General features: G+C 36.6%; 1 protein-coding gene across 1 annotated transcript in view; it reads left to right on the forward strand.

The window, feature by feature from the left end:
- Nucleotides 1-13,427, forward strand: part of LOC136046585 (neural-cadherin-like) — a 46,977-nt gene that overhangs the window by 15,212 nt on the left and 18,338 nt on the right. The window contains exons 6-18 of the mRNA XM_065733191.1: nucleotides 389-638; nucleotides 2,631-2,773; nucleotides 3,530-3,702; nucleotides 4,263-4,431; nucleotides 5,106-5,276; nucleotides 5,710-5,882; nucleotides 6,286-6,453; nucleotides 7,031-7,280; nucleotides 7,378-7,505; nucleotides 8,314-8,500; nucleotides 9,209-9,352; nucleotides 10,750-11,033; nucleotides 11,532-13,146. Coding sequence (XP_065589263.1) covers nucleotides 389-638; nucleotides 2,631-2,773; nucleotides 3,530-3,702; nucleotides 4,263-4,431; nucleotides 5,106-5,276; nucleotides 5,710-5,882; nucleotides 6,286-6,453; nucleotides 7,031-7,280; nucleotides 7,378-7,505; nucleotides 8,314-8,500; nucleotides 9,209-9,352; nucleotides 10,750-11,033; nucleotides 11,532-13,146 — 3,855 coding nt within the window. The remainder of the gene's footprint in view (nucleotides 1-388; nucleotides 639-2,630; nucleotides 2,774-3,529; nucleotides 3,703-4,262; nucleotides 4,432-5,105; nucleotides 5,277-5,709; nucleotides 5,883-6,285; nucleotides 6,454-7,030; nucleotides 7,281-7,377; nucleotides 7,506-8,313; nucleotides 8,501-9,208; nucleotides 9,353-10,749; nucleotides 11,034-11,531; nucleotides 13,147-13,427) is intronic.

Below are 13,427 nucleotides of genomic sequence, written 5' to 3' on the forward strand. Positions count from 1 at the left end.
TAAATGTTTCATTTTTAATCACACAGCCTAATCTGTCCAAGCGACCTTAAGTCGTTGGTATATATCAGATGGATGTGAGTATATATGGCTCTGTGTAGGAAGATGTTCTTGGTCATACTGGGCTCTTTAAACCCATCAAAAGCAAAATCTAGTGGCTTAATTCAATCAGGACCCTTAGAATGTTGTTTTTTTTCCCCTATGTAACTTCCATTGAAAGGTTAGGTGAACAAAAAGCACAGGGTATAACACAGTTTCATAAACTATTTCAAGCACTACGTGCCAAGGCAGTGCTATTACAGTTTTATATTATGCACTAATTCTCTTGTTGAAGTACTTAACGTTCCAGTTTGTAGACTTTGATCTATGTATTGTCTTTCTCTTTTAACAGTGACAGCCACTGACTGTGATTCAAAAGAGAATGCTGAAATACTGTATTATACTTTGAGTCCAGACTTTAGTATTACTTCTCATGGTACTATATTCCCAGCAAGAGAATTGGACTATGAACGACCTAACCATCTTTATGAGTTCATAATTATGGCTGTGGATAAAGGGGAAGATCCAAAGACTGGGACAGCAACTGTTAGGATCCATATTTCAAATGTAAATGATGAAGCTCCTGAGTTTTCCCAGGCAATGTAAATATGTATTCTTATATCTCTTATATTTGGCTGTTGCTGTTTCTTTTCTTTGTTTGTTTTTGTTTGTTTGCTTCTTTTAGTCAGAAGACTTATTATATGATGGTAACTGCCTTAGGTTCAATCAAGTTTTAAAGTTAGACTGACAACAGACACCCTCTTACAGTTGAAGAAAAAATACTTGTGTGTGTATTTAAATAGGGATGTATTTAAATAGGTACTAGGCAATCTCTTTTGGCAGATCTTGCATTTCTTCTCATTAGTTTTAGACCAATTGAAAATGAAATTACAGTAGTATCCTACCAGTTAACCCTTTTCCATTCTTCTTTGTGAAATGTAAGACCTGTCTGGATGCTTGCCTGTGTGACCTGCTGTAGGGAACCTGTGTAGCAGGGGGTTGGACTCGATCTCTTGAGGCCCCTTCCTTACAATTCTGTGATTCTGTGATCTTTGACTGGCTGATCTCCTTGTCAGTTTCTAAATAAGTAAGCAGCATATTGCTAGAAATTTCGGTTAGTGCTGTGTTTTAAGTAACTTTGTCCTGCATATACAATGGATAGCTTTTATCAACCTGGTAACTTGGGAAGAGGCTGAATGTAGCTGAAGCTTTCTGTGAGATAAATTCATCATGAGCACCCATAAATTGGCTCATTGTTGAGAGAGCAATCTGCAAGGCTAATACAAACCAAGATGATGTTGTCCTTTGAGCTCATTGTTTAAATAGATTTACAATCCAGGGTAAATTCATGACTCCTTGCCATGAGCTTTTTTTCATCATTTTTCCTGTAAAATGCTTAAAGGTCCTACCCTCATTTTTCTAGTCTCTACTTTCCACTTTTTAAGAGACCTTTTCTGATGACTTGAACCCTTCTGTCCATGCATTTCATTTTCACAATTATCAGAACTGTTGATCATTTGCATTCCAGATAAGGAGTTAAGACAATGTCCTGAGTGTTGTGATTGAGTAAAACCTCTTTTACTTCACTGCATATTAAACTGGGGGAGAATAAAAAGCTGTCACTGAAAATGTTGTGGTGAAATCACTTATTGGGACAGCAAATACAAGTGAGAGGTTTTCTGCGCATTTGTCTCCTTTTCCTTTGAGTTTTATGCTGCCCTCAGCATAATGATATGTAGGTGTCAGAGTGACTTATTTCATATAACAGTTGAGGTCACAAAGACTGTATTTGCTATGTAATGTGAAGAGGGGCCCATAAGCAGACGTGAGTTTTCTGAGTGCAGTAATACCCATATATTTTTTCTGTGCTGTTGGACAGAGCCAGCTGTAACTCATCGTTGTGGTTGAGCTTTGGGATATCTACTGTAGTCTGGTCAGTTGTACGCTTAGCCTGGCCTATGCCCAATCCAGTCAGAGAAAATAATAAGTATTTGGGACTTTGCTAAAGCAGAGGGCTTTTCTACAACTGAGAGCATTAAGCTTAGGCTGATGATAATGCCTCTTAAGAGCTTACAGTGTCAGTGATGTGTCTGGTCCTGAGGAGAGATTTTTGTAAAACTGACATGCACGTGCCCCCTGATCTGATTCTTGTCTTTGTCATGCTGCTGCAAAGGCTACACTGAAACTACACTGACAGCATGTCTCAAAATTAGAGTATGCTATAACAGACACTGTTTTTAAATATAGTAAATGTTTGCTTTGATTCTGTGAATTTTATAACTTAACAAACAAATCAGTAAGTTCCGTGTTTAACCCGAACCTTGTGAAGCTAAGATTGAAAATGTCAACACTGTTGGAAGTTTACAGTGGAAATCTACAGGAGGTCACCACTGAAAGATGTGAGATGTGGATGGTTGGAAAGGTCATCAGTGCTATCATTTAATTGCTTTACAAATAGCATATTATTTATTAGTGTAGTTACATTAATAAATTGGAGATCTCTGCAGTACCCTTTATAAACATAGTAAGTAGAAGTCTTATATATTTTTTTTTTCTGTCTAAATTTCACAAATGGTCATAATTCTGTTTAACAGCTACAGAAGCTTTGTTTCTGAAGATGCAGGGCCAAATACTCTGGTAGCTACAGTCAGTGCTGTTGACCCTGATGGAGATGGTGTGACCTATGATATTCCCTTTGGGAATCAAAAAGGAAACTTTGTTGTTGACCCTAAGAAAGGTAATAATGCATTTGCTCTTTGCTGCTACAGCAAACCAAAACAGACAACAAACAGAAGTGGGAACACACAGCATCTGAGTAGGCAGGTACAGCCCTTTGAATTGAAATTTGTTTGCTGTTTACTGCTTGAAAAATAAATATCAAAAGAGGATGCTTTGAGACAGATGCTGGCAACCAGTTGAAATCCCAGTAAGGCCGGTTTCAAGTTTTGAGTAATTTAACTTGAGTGAAACTATATTAAATGTGTTATGAACTGAAGTTAAAATCTGAATGTGTATTTTTCAAAGCATATGCTAAAGACATTGAATATATATGAAGAACAGAGCTGCTTCCTTATCTTTTAGAGTTCATTTAGCACAAAACTTAGATTTCATTGCAAACTGTATTTTGCAATGTTAATGTTAAATTCGGATCCTGAAAATATGGTCCATGGGTAACAGAATTCTGCCACAATGTTTTTGGGTATTTTTTGGTGAAAGGAGGTGCTCTAAAGAGGGTGAGTCAACAGCTGTAGCTGTTGTCTCCTTCAGCTGTGTAGGTATACTTGCAGACAAATCTGTTGTTGTACTGTCTTCTTTTTATTGCAGTCTGATATTAAAACAAAATTACCATAGTAGTTAAACTGTAGCAACCTTGAGGTTTGTTTTTGAGTGGGTAAATCAGAATGGACGTTGTCTTGCTTACTAGGGAGAAGAATAACAGTATTTGGTTAATGTACCAAAAATAAAAAGTTGTAACCTATTGTTGTCTTTACAGGGCTGGTTAGACTTCGTTCAAGTCCATTTCCAAAGCTGCAGGGGACAGAGTATGTACTTAATGTCACAGCTACTGATGATAACGCGTCGGGAGGGCCCCATTCTCTTACAAGTACTGTCCAGGTTATTGTGAAAATTGATGATGTCAACAACAACAAACCTGTCTTTCAGAAGGTACAAATATATGAGACTAGGTGATACGCATTAGACTGAGTGGTAAATGTTTAAGGCTGTTGTCACTGCAAGTGATGCAGCAGATGAGTAATTTAAGAGGTGATCCACTTTCTTCTTTCTTCTTGTTGCCACAATCTTCTCCATCTCTCACATCCCTCTCCTGAGCCTTTTGTGCTTTGTTCTTCTCTTGTAGCTGAGCAGCTCTTGTAAGCACTGTCTTTTCCTGAATGCCACCCTTGTCTATGGCATTTTGGAAGATAGGGTTGAGTGAATAACTTTTGGAGCTTCTTGGACAAATGTGTACTCTTTTTTTAATGAGATTTTTGCTAACATAGAAATATGTTTGCATTTGGAAGTACATGCAGCTGTATTTTTGTCCAAATATTTTAACCAACTGGTAGTTGTTCAGTGTTCATATAACCACAAAACAACAAAGTGAAATGCATAAATTAAGAAATGTGGCTAAAAAGTGTTTTTTGTTATATTGTCATTTTCCCTCTAATATATCTTTGAGTCAAATGGCAAGGTATATCCTTGATTATTATTGCTTTTTTTCTTAGTGTCATTATTATAGGGACCATGCTTCTGTGTTGGAAAACCAGCCCTCAGGGACAGTTGTACTGCAAGTTGAAGCCACTGATGCTGATGAGGGAGCCAATGGTGTAGTGAAATACAGCTTGATGCACAGAGATGGTGTCCTACCAGCATTTAGTATTCACCCTGACACAGGTAAAGTGAATGGAAGAACTGATGCTGGCACATAGAAACAACGATGGAAAACTAGCTTAAATAAAAGCAGACTTTGTGCTGTTCACTGAGATTTTTTGGTAGCAGACAAGATACAAGCTGTATTAATTCCATGAAACATGTAGCTTCTTATCAAATACTGAACTAGGACTGATATTTTCCCTGAAATGTGCAAGTTCTGCTATATAAAATAACTTCTGTGGCTTTGTAAGCAAATTTTAAAAAAAGTACCTATTTTCAGTGCACATTATCTTGCAACGTTGTTAATGGCATATCAATGACATAGTGGAAGACAGAATAGTCTTACAAATGACCAAGAGTCGTGGAAATTTCAGAGGGTAGAACATGAGACATATCTGATATTGCCTACTTACTTCAAAATAAATTGTTTTCAATAAATTCCATCTCTTAAAGCTAGTTTGGTATTTGTCTTCTGAACCAAAGATGTGAGAGTATTTGAAGTTTGTGTCTGCATGAGCAATTGAAATTCTTGAGATTAAGTCTTGTGACTGAAGCTTTAAACCTAAAATTCACACTACCAGTGTATTTAACCTATTGTGTTGTATCTCAGTGTATTTATTGATGGTCCAATTAACATCTAAATATTGTATTCTCCAATGCATAGTGTTCTAACTTGGTATTTAATTTGTTTTCAGGAGTTCTGACAACTGTTCAGGTATTTGATCGTGAAAAACAGAGGGAATATCCTATCACTGTGACAGCAACTGACCAGGCAGCAGAACCACTCATTGGAATCTGTCAGATAAATGTTATCATTCTGGACCAAAATGACAATGATCCCAGATTTGAAAACACCCACTATGAATGTAATTGAGAGTCATTGGATAGCGTTTCAGTGCCTTGACTGTGAGCTTACCTGATGTCTAATATTTTTGGATTTGTCTGTGTTGGCCGTGTACCTTGTGACTGAGTGACTGTAGCCAGAGATGCACTTAGCTTAACTGAAGAATTGTTGTTCTGTGTGATTTGCAATGTAACAAGTACAACCCTGACTAGCAGGCCTTTGTGAGTGTTATGGAAAAATTCCTTGAATTTTCAGCATCTGTGCTTTGCTGAGAGCACTGTGTCTGTGGTTCTGCACAGAGGCATAAAAGCATATGATTTTGCAGCACTTGAATCCTTTGTTTCTTGATTAATAGGTGTTTTTTTTGTTTGTTTTTGCCGTCCATTTTCCAATTTTATATTTATACTTTTGTATTGTTTGAAATATTAGTCTGAAAAATCCTTTCTTTACATTAGATTTCCTAAGAGAGGACACAAGAGTTGGGACCAGCTTTCTCCGTGTTGTAGCCCATGATAATGATTACAGCTCCAATGCTGTCATCACATACTCCATAGCAAATGAAGAAACAGATTATTTACAAATTAATCCCGCTACTGGCTGGATATTTGTTAACCAACCCATATCTCAGGTATGGTGCTAATTTTCCTTTTTAACTGGCCTTCTCAGTGTACTGTAAGAGGAACTGAAGTTGTTGCTTTTTCCTTTACTGCCATGCTTATCCCTTCATTTAAAGGATCAATGTGTCATTTTTAAATTAAACCTAAGTCTCAGGCTATTTGCTTTAAACTTAGTGTGCTGAAATTCGCTAAGGTTTATTGGGATAAATAATAGTACTTACCAATAATATTCAATTAAAATAATATAATCTTTTAGCAACCTTGAACATATTTCATATTCTAAAGTCTTCTCTCCATTTGTGGATGTTTTCCTTTTGGGCAGATTTTAACTTCACAGATTCATTTACTTTGCTAAAAAATCTTACTTGATCCCTAATCAAAACCCTCTGTAATTAACCCCTTTTTGCTGTTCAGAGGTCATCTATAGTTCGAGATATTATTGCTACAGATGGAGGCAATAGGAGCAGTAAAGTTGAACTTGTGGTAACTGTTACTAGTGCAAAAAACCGGCCTCCACAGTGGGAAAGAGACAGCTATGAAGTTGTCATTCCAGAGAATACTACGCGAGATGCATCGATTTTGGTAAGTCTAGGACATACTTGTATGTAAGGCTCTATAGAGTATCTGAATGTGCTTGTTTACCTAACTATAGTGAGCTTTTATAATGATTTTGTGAGTTACATTGGCCAGTCTTCTGCTATTCTTTTTCATTAAAAAATGCTATAATCACCAGCATTTTTCTTTAATTGATGTGAGGAAAATAGCTATTTAATTTTCTTCCCATTTGGACAACATTATAGGCAAATAAATTCTGTTTTGAATGCTATCGTCTTACCTGAGGAGATTATTTGACTTAAAATTCTTCAGCTTGTTATGTTTGTTTGTTCAGAGTAGGTAATCAGAACAGTTTTACAAGGTAACTCCAGAATACATGCTTTTAGGATAACATCCTGAAGAACCAAACCTGTGTGACCAAAGCAACCTTTTGCTGCAGCTGTTTTCACCTGGGGAGATGTATCAAGTAGGGTTAAGATTTTTAACCAGAGATAATTGTCTTTGTGTTTTCATTTAAGAGCTGAGGATGTACAAGAGTGAATCATTTAGAAACATTACTGTACTTGCAAACCTGTTGATTATGCTGTTGTTTTAAACTGTGCAGCGAATCAAAGCAACTTCACCCCTTGGTGATCCTCGTGTGACTTACAACCTGGAAGAGGGTCTTGTTCCAGAATCCAATATGCCAGTTCATTTCTACTTGACTCCAAACAGAGATGATGGCTCTGCTTCAATCCTGGTAGCTGAGCTACTGGATTATGAAACAACAAAGAACTTTCTGCTGAGAGTTCGAGCACAGAATGTTGCTGCAGTTCCTCTGGCAGCATTCACTACGATCTATATCAATGTAACAGGTGCGTAAGTTCTACAGTAATCACATAATCATCACATATTCTTTTTACTCTGCTTTATACTTTCCTCTTTATGTGGTCTTTCTTTCTGATGCTATAGATGTCAACGACAATGTCCCATTCTTCACCTCTTCTATTTATGAAGCCTCAGTAACAGAGGGAGCTGGTACTGGGACATTTGTCATTCAGGTCTCTGCCACTGACCTTGACCTTGGTCAGAATGGTGAGGTAAGCAAGTGAGGGTCTATGTGTTTTGTAACGAAGTGTAGATCACATAGCTTCTGTACTAAACAATGATTAAACAGAGTAGAAGTCCTCAGCCTAGAAAAGGGATGGTTACTACAGAAACATAGGATGAATAAAGTAGTTAATTACATGCTTCCTGTCATGTGAAAAATGCAAATGTATCAGTAGGTGAGATAGAAAACAAAAAAATATCTCTTAATGCAATATGTAGTTCAGATGAAAAACTTCTTGCTATAGGACACTCTGGCTTGAAATGTCTACACAAACCTAAAATGTGAATGGACAAATTAATGAAAAAATAAGATTATTAAATGCTTTTGTGAGTAGTAAACTATGGGAGGCACTCACTACTGATTTTAGAAATCTGAAGTAGGCACATCCTTAGAAATAAACTGTTTTCTTTTCGGGGAAAAAAATGGAAGCTGAAGTCAAATGCATTAAAACATACAAACGTGTAAATTAGAACATAGTCCATAGGAGTGAGCAAACTCAGCCCACACATGGCTATTATGTTAGTTCCTGGAATATTTAGGTAAGTTTGAATGCTGTTGTACAAGTACTGTGCAAATGAGCTAGTACTCGTGAGCTCATGAAGTGATTAGACAAAATGGATTAATTAACTTTAACCTAGAGATTTCTCAAACTTGCATTTTTACTTTGTTTTCTTGGATCGAGTCAAGTTCTCAGCCATTGGTCTTCCTCTCTTAAAATGCTTCTTTAGTTATGATCTATCCAAATAAAAATAAAAAAGTATTAGTACATTTAACATATATTTTTTTTAATCCTTCAGATAACTTACTCTCTGTTACATGACCATAGTGGAGATTATACATATTTTCACTTGGACTCACGGACAGGCTCAATATACACTACCTCAGTGTTTGACAGAGAGAAGAAGGGATCCTATCTTTTAGAAGTTGAGTCAGTTGATGGCTCTGAATCAGCTCGACCTGGAAAACATGGAAGACCAAATTCTGGTAAAAAACAGATGTCTGTAATAAGCTTGGTCTTGCCTGGGTTGGTATCTGAAAACAGAAGATCTGAAATGCGAGATTAACATATATTTTTTCTTTTTTTCTTTTTAAATTTTATAACAATTTTTCTGCAACAGAACTGAAAGGAATTTTTTAAAGGATGATCATGATTGTCTGTTTGTCAAGTGAAGTTTTTGTTATGAAACTGAATGAAGAGTAGGAATTCGTAGTTAGAATTCAAAGAGTATTTCCTGCATAGCTAAGATGCACCCATCCATAGGACCTTGTTTGGGCTGTTGAGAAGTTTTGTCAAAGCACTGCATTCATTCAGAACTAATTTTGAAGTATGAAGAAGGAAAGTTCAAGACAGAAAATCTTATTCTCAGTTGACAGCTGTGCTTAAATAAAGACTTGAAGTTTGACTTCTGTGGCTTAAGGACAAAAAATGATGACTTGAAACTATACAATTACCATATTGGGCATCAATTATTCAAGTATTATCTCTTTAAGCAAATTGGATGTGACATTCATTTGATATCCAAATGCTTTTGAGTAATATTGGTATATATATTGTCCTCAACCCTAAGGGTTTGTTTCTATATTGTCTGCATATTAGTCTTCATTTAATGTGCAGCTAGACAGTTTAAGAAATTGTAGCTGACAGAAGTGGCACAGCTGAGTATTTTAATCTCTTGTTTCTTGTCTCTCTAGACACAGCTTATGTGCGTGTTTTTATCACTGATTTGAATGATAACAAGCCTGTCTTCACTCAAAGTGTCTATGAAGTAAATGTGGATGAAGATCGGGATGTGGGCTCAACTATCATTACAGTCAGTGCTAATGATGAAGATGAAGGTAAAGTATTGGAATTCCCCATAGCTGTTTTTAAAATATTAATGATTTAATTTCAATGCACCAAGAGATGTTTAATGGTGTTAGAAAGGAAGATGTCTTAGATTTTAAAACTTCTTTGAGTGTGAACTGATCATGTGTGAATGCTAATTCACAATGGATTCTTAAGTCAAGTGACTCTTATTTTATGAAACTCTGCATTTATGTGGGATGATGGGATTGATTTCTGTGCCAGTACAAATTTATTATAGATTTTTTTTTTTTAACAAATGAGTACCAATAAAAATGTCATAGTAAATTAAAATCAGACTTGTAGTCAACAAAATTCAACTATTTTGTTTATGGACAATGATAGGTTATTTTCTTGGTACTCATTGTCATATTTGAAACTGAACTTCTTAAAGACATGTATTGACTTAGGTCTCAATTGTTTAACTTACAGATCAGTCAGGAGAAGTCAAATCTACTGAAGTACATAACCAGTGCTCATAAATGAGAGCCGGGAAGGTGCAGATTCCCATTTTTTGGACATAGTGCACCACTAATTTAAATTGGCTGTATGATGAGACCATACCTTTTGTTATACCAGTCCCAGAGAATTGTTAAGTCAGCATCTCTGTTAAGTGCAAATACATCCTGACTGCATATGATTCCTCCTCCATTTAAGGAGATTGAGACATCTGTGCTAAGCTGTACCAATTAAAGTTCTATCTACACAAGGAGCTCTCAGATTATTACTTATACCACTTGTAAATTTACTGTATAGGTTTGGGTCAGGGTAGGGTTACAGAGATATGGCCCTTCATGTCTGTCCTCTTAATAATGTAAATTAGTAAAGGTGTAGTTATGAAAAAAGGGAAGAAGAAAAGAATGGGAACTTGAAGGTGGGGCTTGCAGAATTAAAGGCTGCAAGTCCTTACTTGAACTAAAACCTTTGGCAAATTGATTTTGCACTTGAAATTTTGTGAACTTCAGTGTTAAGCCAGAGGAGAAGGTCACAATCATCTTCTCTGGTAAAATCTTTGACTAAACGCATACAAGTGCAGAATTGTTCTATTTTATGAAGTGTTTTATAACTCGTTCTTATCTGCTGAGTGTTGGCAAACATGAATTTTTTGGTCCTGTAACCTTGCCAGTTGTACTGATCTTTCAATAAATTTGAGAGATTGTAAGGAAAAGCAGAATTAATATTTCATTACAAAGACAAATTTTCTATTTAGACAAAAATTGTATAGAAATTGTATGGCAGAGTAGTCTGACATAGCTGCAGATTTTAAGATGTCACCAAACTATAATATAAAAATCAGTTATAATATGAGCTGTGCTTCTTCTCAACATCCCATGTCTTAATGCACGTCAAGAAATTGTGCTTTGTTAGTGACACTGCTGTTAATTGACAGGATCAAATGCTAAGCTACGTTATCAGATCACTGCTGGAAACACAGGAGGAGTGCTTGATGTACAGCCTGAAACGGGAGCTATTTTTATTGCCCAGCCACTGGATTATGAAGAAACAAAGATGTATGAGATCCACTTGTTGGCTTCTGATGGGAAATGGGAAGATTATGCAGTTACTGTCATCAATGTCATGAATAAAAATGATGAGTCTCCGGTTTTCTCTATCAATGAATACTATGGAAGTATAATTGAAGAACTGGATGGTTTACCAGTCTTTGTGCTTCAGGTAGTGTACTTCATGTACTTTCAGAGGTTGTAATATTTCAGTGGAAGAGCACAGATTACTCTGGTACAATTATGTGAATCATAATCCAGTACATACGTATTAATGTAATGTAGTTTCACTGAGTATTTTTGTCAGTTGAAGAAGAGGAATAGACTTTCAAGGAAAAATAATTACAAAGATATAGTGAGCCAAATAAGCAAAATGGATCATTTGTGATCCTAAAAACCAGATTGTTAGCATTTTAAGGTAGCTATCAGAATACTATTGTTAAATTGCCTCTATAAATATGAAAAAAGTAAAAGATGATTGTGGTAGTATAGTACACTACATTATTATTATTGTATGAAAGACGTTTATCTACTCTCTATACACCTCTCAATTGCCATCTAACATGCACATGTTAATAGCATGTCAGATACTTTTGCTTGGACTATGTTAGATTATAGAGGCATGCAGGACATAATGTAATTATTGTGCCCGTTTTCAATATTTTTCCAGGTTATGGCAAATGATCCTGATAGTAATGTGGATGAAGGAGATTTGAGTTACTCATTGCATGGGCATGGTGCAGCTGATATTTTTACAATAGATGAGAACACAGGAAGCATTTATGCACACAAGATGCTGGATCGGGAAGAAAGGGCACTTTGGAGATTTGTTGTATTGGCTACTGATGAAGGTGGAGAAGGACTTACTGGTTTTGCTGATGTAATTATTAATGTGTGGGATATAAATGACAATGCACCCATATTCACATGCATGCCTGATGATTGCAATGGAAGTGTCTTTGAAAATTCTCCTGCTGGTACATTAGTCATGGAGATGAGAGCAGTTGATCACGACGACCCAAATGTAGGTCTTAATGCTATTTTGACTTACAGGATAACAGAGAATGTAAAAAATGAGTTTGGTAGTGACATGTTTAACATCAATCCCAATACTGGTACTATCCATGTAGCGGGGGGAGTTATAGACAGAGAAAGGACTGTGAGTTACTTTCTTACTGTTGAAGCAAGAGATGGGGGAGGGCTGACAGGAACTGGCACTGCCACCATCTGGATTGCAGATGTCAATGATCACGTTCCTAACTTCACAAAAGAGGTGTGGCAGGCAGCAATTCCTGAAAACAGTGCCATCGACTCAGAAATTCTGCAAATGTCTGCTACAGATGCAGATGATGGGGAAAATGCTCACTTAACATTCAGTATCATCAGAGGAGACCCAGATCAGAAGTTTTATATTGAGAATGACAAAGAATGGCAACGTGCCACTATCCGACTGAAAAAAAAATTGGATTTTGAGAAAGCACATGAAAGACAGTTTAATCTGACTATTAAAGTGGAAGATTTTGATTTTTCTAGTACTGCTGTGTGCCTGATTGAAGTTGAAGACTCTAATGACCACAGTCCGGTTTTCCATTCTCGGCTTATTCAGACAAGCCCTATTTTTGAAAACGTGCCTGTAGGTACTACAGTGACAACAGTGAGAGCTACAGACAAGGATTCTGGTTTGAATGGGAACATTATATATTCCATAAAGTCAGATTCTGATCCTGTGAGGCAATTTATCATTGACCAACATGGTCATGTGATTGTGGCGAATAAACTAGATCGTGAAGTCATTCAGAAGTACAGCTTAGTTGTGCAGGCTTCAGATCAAGGGACACCTGCTGAAACTGGAAGTGTTACAGTTTTAATTAACTTGCTTGATATTAATGACAATGGACCAAGGTTTGAGTCACCATACATGCCAGTAGTTTGGGAAAACATGTTGAGCCCTGAAATAGTGTATATGAACCATTCATCAAAACTACTTCATGCATATGATCCGGACAGCAAGGAAAATGGGTCGCCGTTTACATTCTCATTGCCACCAGATTATCGGAATTCTTTGGATTTTTCTCTTACTGACAATGGAAATGACACTGCAACCATAACTGCTTTGAGATCCTTTGACAGAGAAAAGCAGAAGGTGTTTCATCTGCCAGTAGTAATAACAGATAGTGGGATTCCAGTTATGAGCTCTACAAACACCTTAACAGTAACAATTGGTGATGAAAATGACAACTGCCATGAATCTGGCCATAAAGATATCTATGTTTACAGTAACAGAGGTAAGTGTTATCTGAAGTAGTTCTGTATTGGGCTTCTAATTTTGCTATTTTAGAACAATTTTTCTATTTTTAATTGATCTTCCACTTCTGTGATAGACCACAGGAGCCTGTAATGGCCAAGATCTGGAACAGTTTAGGTGCTTCTTGCCCATTTCCTGTTCTTAGTCAGGTCCTTCTCTCTCAGGTGTATCCTACAAGATACTGTCCCTCTTTTTCTGGGTTCCAGTTGTGTGCTGTCTGAAACAGCAGAATAGCAATGATGCTTTGTGGTTCTCACTCCT

Source organism: Cyrtonyx montezumae, unplaced genomic scaffold (assembly GCF_038088225.1).
Source record: "Cyrtonyx montezumae isolate F1298 unplaced genomic scaffold, pur_monq_1.0 scaffold_17, whole genome shotgun sequence".
In the NCBI taxonomy this organism is placed as follows: domain Eukaryota; kingdom Metazoa; phylum Chordata; class Aves; order Galliformes; family Odontophoridae; genus Cyrtonyx; species Cyrtonyx montezumae.